The sequence below is a fragment of the Numenius arquata genome, chromosome 9 (genome assembly GCF_964106895.1).
Source record: "Numenius arquata chromosome 9, bNumArq3.hap1.1, whole genome shotgun sequence".
NCBI classification, from domain to species: domain Eukaryota; kingdom Metazoa; phylum Chordata; class Aves; order Charadriiformes; family Scolopacidae; genus Numenius; species Numenius arquata.
In genome coordinates, this window is record NC_133584.1 from 11,440,325 (window position 1) to 11,448,882 (window position 8,558).

An 8,558-nucleotide genomic window follows, 5' to 3' on the forward strand; every position below is an offset into this window, starting at 1 on the left:
TGGAGGAAGGTTAGGAGCAAAGCAGCAGAGGTCCAGGCTAAGTTATAGTGGTTTTGGTTTGGCTAAAGCAGACAGACAAACCCCAGCCTGGCTCTTGGGTCCCACCACCGCTAACTCGGCACCCCAGAAACCGCTGGGCGGTCATTGCAGGCTGGAGCATCCCTCAGGGACCAGCTCTGTGTGACTTCCATCCCTGGGGAACACTGTCTCCTCCAGCACACACATCCCACCCCATTGCCATAAACAAGCCCTGTTGGAAGGGGAGGCATTTGCACAGCCCCACCACCCGTGGGTCACCCACCCACACCAGACATCGCAAGGAAGGGGTTTTGGGATGGGTTTCTCATCCCCACTGCGCCAACCACACTCCCCTAGTCTGACTGCAGAGAGACAGCAGGACTGCTGAGCACCTCGTGCCCCCACACCCCAACTCACTTTCCTTTTCCCTGTATCTCTGAGGGTTTCCCAGTCTTAACCAGTCCCTACCAGTCCCCAGGAACAGCCAGAGGAAGCAGAAGCCATGCCATGCTGGAGCAGAGACATGACAACAGGCCACCTTTGCCTGCCCTGACAACAGAAGCAGGGGGTGACACAGCCCCCAGACCCTCCCCATCAACACCCTTTGCCCCCCTACCCTCTCTCCAACTCTATTCCCAGCCCAAAGTCCAAAGCAAAGAAAGGAAGGAGAGGAAAAAGGGGAAGAAAGAAATAAAGGAAAAAAAAAAAAACTAAAACAAATGAAAACTAAAACAAAAAGCAGCAGTTGGGAGGCAGCCTTGTTAGGACAACTCAGCAAAATAAAATTCCGGTTTATTGTTGGACAACATTGTTTCACACATACATCAAACAGGCCAAAAAAAAAGAAAAAAAATAAAAATAAACAGCAACTTCATAGACAGAAAAAAAAAAAAAAGAAAACCTTTTTATCTTTGGCCTTGCCACCTCATACAAACCACGATCTATGGTACAGCTAAAGTACATACACAAAAAAAGTTACTGGAATGCTCAGAATAAGATTGTAAATTTTTTTTTTTTGCATTTTTGTCTTTTTTTTTTTTAATTTTTTTACAAGGTTTTGTTTTATTCTCCTTTGAGATAATGGTTTGGGCCTGGTCACACCACAAGTAAAGTCAGAGATAGGTAACAAGAGAGATATACACTTCAAAGCCCCCCTTTTGGTCAATCCGAGATCACTTAAAAATGGCGGACCTCCTAACAATATGTACAAAAATATAAAATGTAAATAAAAAATACAAACAAATTCTCCTTTAAAGTACTTTTAAGAAAGAAAGCAGGGCCTTGAAGTTTTGGTGCTTGGGGGGGGAGGGGGTCTGTGAGGGAAGGGGGGTTTCTCTCCCCGCTAACGGGCGAATCGTTTCGTATGTTGGTTGAGTGGCAGCGCCGCGCCGGGGGGGGGGCCAGGGACGGGGTTCACTCTACTTGGTGAGGATGACCACGGCGGAGGGGGGGGGGAGGAAGGGATCTCTGTGTGTGTGTGTGTGGGGAGGGGGTTGCGACGGGAGGGAAGGTGGGGGGGGTCCCAAGGGTGAAGAGGACGCGCTGGCCTTTTTTGTTGGTTTGTTTTCCTCCTTATTTAAAAAAAAAAAATAATAATAATAATTTGCTGCCTAGTCATCTTCGTCGGTTTTCTGCTTCTTGGGATCGACGTCGTCATCCTGAGGGGAAAGCAAAGCCGTCAGGAGAGGGGACGAGGAGCAGGGCTGCTGAGGGGGGGTCTGGAGAGAGGCACACCAAGGCGGGCAGCGAGGCAGGAGATTGTTTGGGGTCCCTCTCCCACCCCAGGGACAAGGACAGAGCAACACAAGTGTTCCCCCACCTCGTGCAAAATCCCCTCCCGCAACCACCTTGGGGAACCCCATCCCAGCCCACCCTGGGGCTCCCCAACCCAGGGCCAGCAGCTCCACGCAGCCAGAGCATGCACCCCACTAACGAGGCCAGCGTATAAATAGAAGTGGGCTGGGTCCCTGGAGAGGGACGGGGAGGGAGTGTGTGGGCAGGGCATTCCAGCCCCAGAGCCCAGCCTGGTCCCACTGATCCTCCTCCCCAAGCCCTCTGGTGACACAGATAGCTCCTAGGGGATGGCCAGTCTTCCTACCTCATCATCCTCAGCTGCCCGTTTGCCTGTGGCTCCCTCAGCTTCGTCGTCTTCATCACCGTCCTCTTCCTCACCTGCACGGAACAGGAACATGAGACCCATGTCCCTCCCCCTCTCTGGGTTTATTCCTGCCTCAAGCCCCACACTGTCATGTCCAGAGTCCCACCTCCCCGGATGGCACAGCCCCTGCTCAGGTGCCCGAGGACACGGGGGCTTTTGGGGCACCCCTCAACTGACTTGACCCACTGGAGGGGAAAGAAGGATTGGCAGCACCGAGCGCAGCTCACACCTGCATTTGTACCACAGGCAACGGGACAGTAAAACCAGCACCTACCGTGAGCACCAAAATCACGGCAAAAAATATTTAAAAAAAAAGGGGGGGGGGGGGGGGGGGGGGGGGCGGGGAAGAAACTCTTTCTAGTGGCTGCTTTGCCCAACCGCTCCTGATTACTTCTGCTTCCCTTCGCAGCTATTAGTCCATCTTTAATGAGTTAAGAGCGCCAGAACGCATTAGTTCTGAGTCAGAACACTTTCTAATTATCAGAACGGCAAACAAATGCTACCAACTTCTCTTACAGCCAGAGAGGAGGGAGGATGAGCAGAGAGAGCTCTGGGCTTTGACCCACTTTGTGCTCAAATAGGCCAGTGGATCAGAACGACCGAGTCTATCGCCTTCGGCCGCTTTCGGGGGGTCGAGGGCAAGACCAGAGGCGGAACAACCTCTCGGCTGCTGAGACGAGTCTCTTGTGTAAGAGGAGACCCTACTAAAACTTAGAGTGTTAAGGCCAGTAAGCTGGCTTTAAACCACCGCCACGAGCCACACGTATAGACAGCTGGGGGGATTAAGGTCAGCCCATCCTCCTCCCTTCCCCTCTCCTCTCCCCGGCCTGTACCCAGCCACAGTGTGGCCCACGCGGCGGGAAGGGCCAAGATTAGCTCCCGGTGATGGATCAACACCCCAGCAGCCATCACATGCACAGGGCCAGCCGGCCGGTCAGGTGACAGCACCAAGCTGATTGGGAGCATTTTTAGTTCTTTGAGCTGCTTTAAAGCAAAGCAAATAATGAGATGGGATAGGGAGAAGGGTGAGAAAAATATACCCTCGAGCCACCCAACTCTGGGATGGAATTTGGCTGCAAGTGCTGGAAATAGAAGAGCTAATGCAAGCTGCACTCGCTGCCTTTAAATCTCTCTCTTGCAGCATTCTGCTGCTCAGGTGCAGCTCTTGAGCAGGGATCACCCGAGGGCAGCAGGCAGGGACAGGAATGGGCAGAGCCGTGCGGGATCCCAGGGAGGGAATCGAGCCTCCAAGCACTGTGTGCCAAACGGTGACTGTGCTGGTAGTGGGGGACCAAAGCTCCCCGGGTTTGTCACAGCAGTATCCAAGCAACACTTCCACCCCACACACACACTCCTGCAGCACACGCATCCCCCTCCTGCCTGGGGGGAGCAGGGTGGAGGGAGGTGGGCTCAGGACAGCACATGGCAGCACTGTGCTCTGTCCCCAAGGGTTCAAAATCCCAAGTTTGAAGGGGGCTACGATTCCCAGATTTTCCTAGCGAGTCGGTTCCTACCAAAGGAACAGGCTGCTGAGAGCAGAGCACTCCCCCAAAGGAGGCAGCTTTCCCCGCTTACACAGTCTGAACAGGCCCTGATCTAGTGGTCACTGAATTCCCAGCCATGTCCCTGCCTCCCAAAACTAACCAACAAGGTTAGTAGGTCAGGAAACCAAAAATTCACAGGGGATTAACCTACTAACAGCTAATCAAGGGCCTCAAGTTCATTTCAGCCTAACAGGAATGGTTTTCTCTCAGCCTTAACGAGCGATAAAAATAAACAATGTTATTCATCCAAGTAGATCTTGGGGGAAAAAAAAAAAAAATAATAGCGGGGAGGGTGAGAAGTGATTCGGCAAGTCACTGCCGGATTTCTGGTTGCTGCTGCCAAAACCCACTTCCAGGCTGGGTCAGGTGAGGAAGTAGGGGAGGGCAGGAAAATGCAGGACACTGCGGACAGGGAAGGTTCAAAGCAAGCCTGTCCGCTGTTATTGGAGGAGCAGGGAAGAGCTGCAGGTTCCTCTGCCCGCTCCCACACAGCATCCAGCCTGGGAAAGGGTCAGGAGATGGGACGACATCAGCCTCTCAGCATACTGAGGAACAAAAATGGTGTCCCATCCTCTGTGCCTGGGCCAAGGCATGGCCATCCAGGGCTGTCCCCATCTCACCGGCTGGCCACCTATGTCTACAGCAGCCGTGGTGATCACAGGAGTCAAGGGCAGGTTTTACTATTCGCACAGAAGGGCTAATGCGCTTATTCAGCGCCGCGGTACGGTGCCGTCTGGCTGCAGGAGGGAGGAAGGAAGGAATCTGCCCTCAACCTGCTGGAAGGGATTCAAGGCTGACTTCACTCCCAGCACCAGTGGCCCGGGCAAGTGAGGAAGGACTGAGCCTGGCTGGCGGGAGCCACCCGGCCACAACCGCGAGGGGGAGATGCTGCTCTCAATGCTCTGCTTCCCAGGAGTCTGCTGTTCAGGGCAGGATGCAGTCCTGGGCTGGGGGAACAAAGAAAAGTTACCATCACCTTCTTCCTCCTCATCCTCTTCCTCACCACCTTCCTCTTCCTCTTCGTCTACTTCGTTGTCAGCCTCCTGCTCTCCGTTTTCCTCGTTCTCCTTGGCAAGACAAAACATCACTTAAAAAAATGCACTGGGGAAGGGAGAAGGGGGAAAAGATGTTCAGCAGAAGTGTGTGTCTCCGCTTTTCCTGCCTAAAGCAAAGCACCATCCCACCAGGAGCCCCGGGAACCCATCCCGCTTCCCTGCCTGTCTCCACACAATGCGGGCAGCCGGGGCACGGAGGGGCAAGTCTGGAGTAACTTGGGGCTGCAGCTTTGAGGCCAAGACAAAAGACTGCAAATGCTCTTGTGACACAATGAAACACAGCAGAGTGAATTTCCCCCAGCACCTTAAAAATAGGAAACCAAGCAGTTTACTTGTACACAATGTGTCTCCCCACTCAGCTGATTGTAACACTGTAAACCTAAGGTTTGGGTGTTGTGTTTTTTGGTTTGGTTTTGTTTTTTCGTTTTTTTTTTTTTTCCCCCTTTTCTCCCTCTCTCCTTTTCCAGTGTCTAGGAAGGTGTTGGCACTGGATACAACCTCACACAGCTTTCGGGGAGGAGATCCAAGACCAGCCCTCCCTTTCCACACACACGAGCTGCCCACAGGCTGGGGAGCAACTGTTGAAGCCAAAGTCCCAAAGGGTCGAGGGCACTGCACAGCGGAGTGATGCCACTTGGAGGGGTCCCCTCTCAGGCAGGGCTGGGGACAAGCTCGCAGTGAAAGCAAGAAGGGAGAGGAAAATAACAAAGGCGTTGGCATAAGGGCTGCCTCTCCCTGCAGGCTGTAGCAATACTCACAGCGTTGCCGTTGGCCGGTGCATCTCTGCCATTTTCTGTTTCTTCAACAACTTCCTTCTTCTCTTTTAGATCCTGGAAGGAGCAGAAAAGCAGAGAAGTCACCCTGATTCCCGATGCCTGCGTCACAGAGAAGCTGCAGATCAGGTGTGAAAAACACAGTCCGAGAGCGAGCAGGAGCCGGTTTCTCTTCACACCGATTTGCTCTGCGATTTGGTTGCCACGTTCCGGCTCCTCCTTGGGAACGGGAGAGCGTGGGGGCGAATCTCAATCCAAGTCGGCCTTGCCAGAGAGCAGCTATCTAAAAAAGAGCCTGCTCTGTTTCACCTCCGAGCTCCCAAACACACAGAGCTGGCCGCCTGCATATGCTCAACAGCAGCAGGGCTGGCTGATTGCCCATCTTAGCACAGTCCACGCAAGCTTCTGCAACGCCACCAAGAGCCGGCAGCCCCGTCACACACGGGGGCTCCGCCGCCCCAGGGCTGTGGACATCCACAGCTGCTTGGTACCTTCACAGCAGGAACAAACCCCAGGGGTTCATTAGCAGAGACCGTGCATGGTCTCTGCCCTGCCTGGGGGGGGTGTGGGGAAAAAAAAAAATAGAAAAAAAAAAATCACAGGGCAAACACTGCACGCCTGGTCTTTCTCGTCAGCGAGAGAGAGAGGAGACTCCAGGATCCAGCTCACAGCTTTAAGTGTAACAGGATGGGGTGGGGGAAGAAGTTCTATTTTTACACTGCTCCGAGAGCCGTGCCTGGCTAGTTCGGTTCAAACCTCCACCACGAGCAGAGCGAGAGGAGAGCGGGAGCTTGTGTGTTTTTGCTATTGATCACTGTCAAAATGTCATGCCAAGTCGCTCGGCAAACAGGCTGAGAGGATCCAACTTTATGTTCCCGCATAAAGAACACTTGGATTTAACACTGGCATCTCCGCTTGCATCCTCCTCCCCTTCTGTTCCTCCATCAGCTGGAGCGAGATCCTTCGGCACAAGGAGTGCTACCCCAGCCAAGGAAAGCAGAGAGGCCCTTCCCCGGGGCCAGCGGCACGGCCGGCTTCGGCAGCGGCCACCAGGTCTTCAGAAGTTGCTGGCAGCTCCCCGCTTCGCTGCGGCACCGAGCGGCTTCACCCCCCTCCCGCTCGCCCTTTGCGGCGGCAAGCGGGCACTTTCACTCCCACCCAGCCACTGTCACTTCCTCATGGGAACGCCACCAGGTAAGAGCCTGGCCCCCGGCCCTGCCATCGTGACCACTGCTCCTTCTTGGGAGGGTTTCTGCTACCCTGCTTGAGGCGAGGCAGCGCAGGGGTTTTGAACCACCAGGTTATTTAAACCGCTCAGACCCAGACAGGCACGCACAGACAGCGTTGCTGGAGGCACGCAGGCTGCCAAGGAGAGACTTTCTTCGGAAGCGAGAAGCGAGCTCTGGGGTGACTACACCTGTTGATGGAACCTCCTTGACTGATCTAACCAGCATCCCAAGAGCTGCCTGGCATCCCGTTACATCCAGGCAGGACGCCTGGGGTAAACAAAAACACAAGCTCCCTCTTCCTGTCACTGCTCACATAGGGATCCAATGCCATCTCCTCCACACTGCCCCATTCCACCAGTTTTACACTGTCAGCAGCTACTGCTCCCCAGAGGCTGATCCCAACCGTTTAACCTCCCGCGCACCATCACGCTGCTGCACTCTGCAGCCACGGCCTCACATCAGGCACACGGGCACGAGGGCAACAAAGCACTTCCTAAGTTCAACACCAGAGCAAAACCAAGCGGTCAGAGTTTCCACGTCTCACTGTGCCCGATGGCTCCTCTCAAAAGGAGCCGTTCACGAAACGTAAGCAATTCTCCCGGTGAAGGAACAACTCATTCTTGGGGATTTTAGCTGGACAGATCTCCAGCCCTGACCTTTCCCGCATCACTGAAGACGCTCTCAGTTTTAACGACCGTGGGGATGCCAGGTCATGAAGTCTGTGCTAGCAACAGGGTTGCCGAGAGGACCACAGCTTCTCCCTTTCCCCAGGCCCGCTCCAACACAAACAGCCAGATGTGCCTCCACACCAGGAGTCCCTGAAGCAGGGCTGCTTTAGCTCCAGAGCTTTGACAGAGCCTCTAATTATAGGTGTGGCGGGGCTGTTTGTCCATAAAATAGCAACAGCGTTTAGTCATGCGCCGGCTGCCCAGCGAGCCCTACCTTCGCTCCCGCTCTGCTCCTGGGGCACCAGCAGCTGCCCCTGCAGGGGGGACCAGATCCCGGTGGGAAGGGACCGGGATGGCCGCTGCCCCCTGCCCCAGTCAGGACCCACATCCGTCCGTCTGTCCCCGGGGACGGCGGCAGGGCCGCGGCATCCCGCGCCTCCCTCCCGCCGGCAGGGGGCACCCCTCCCGCGCCCCGCCACGCGCCCTCCCGCCATTCGAACCGCGCGCCACTCTCCGCGCCCCTCTCATTGGCCGTCCGCCAGCGCGGTACCCCCCCCCCTCCCGCCCGGCCGCGGGGGATGCCGGGAAATGTAGTCCCGGCGGACTCCGGCTCCCAGGGGGCGGCGCGGGCAGGGCCGCACGTGGTGGGCGCCCCCGCGGCAACGGCGGCGGCGGCCGGGGGCGGTGCTCGGCGCGGAGCCGCCGCCCGGGCGGGGCGGGACGGGACACCCCCCCCCACCACCACCACCCTCCCCGCCTCCCGGGAGCGCTCCCGGACGGCAAAGCGGGACGAGGGACGAACGGCCCCCGGTGGCTCCGCGCTTCCCGCCACCGGGTGTGTTAGGGGGGGTGGGGGTGGGGTGTCACCTTGCCGCCGTGCGCGCCTTCCGCAACACGGACCCCCGTTCCCCGCCCCGGGAGGGCGAGCCTGGGACGAGGCCCCCTTCCCCCACGCCGTAAAGGGCAGGGGAAGGTTAACGGCGAACTTGGCCCCGTTCCCCCCCGGGGAGGGATGGGGATCGACCCGCCTCGCCGCTTCCCGGCTCCAGGAGAAACGGAGGCAGCGGGGACCGAGCCGCGGCCCCGGAACGGACGCGGGGGTGGGAGGCGGGG

General features: G+C 56.5%; 1 protein-coding gene across 1 annotated transcript in view; it reads right to left on the reverse strand.

Moving 5' to 3' along the window:
* Positions 1–765: 765 nt before the first annotated feature.
* Positions 766–8,558, reverse strand: part of PTMA (prothymosin alpha) — an 8,851-nt gene continuing 1,058 nt past the window's right edge. Inside the window, exons 2-5 of the mRNA XM_074153569.1 lie at positions 5,534–5,605; positions 4,697–4,787; positions 2,117–2,190; positions 766–1,676 (exon numbers count right to left, since the gene is read on the reverse strand). Coding sequence (XP_074009670.1) covers positions 1,629–1,676; positions 2,117–2,190; positions 4,697–4,787; positions 5,534–5,605 — 285 coding nt within the window. The 3' untranslated portion in view covers positions 766–1,628. The remainder of the gene's footprint in view (positions 1,677–2,116; positions 2,191–4,696; positions 4,788–5,533; positions 5,606–8,558) is intronic.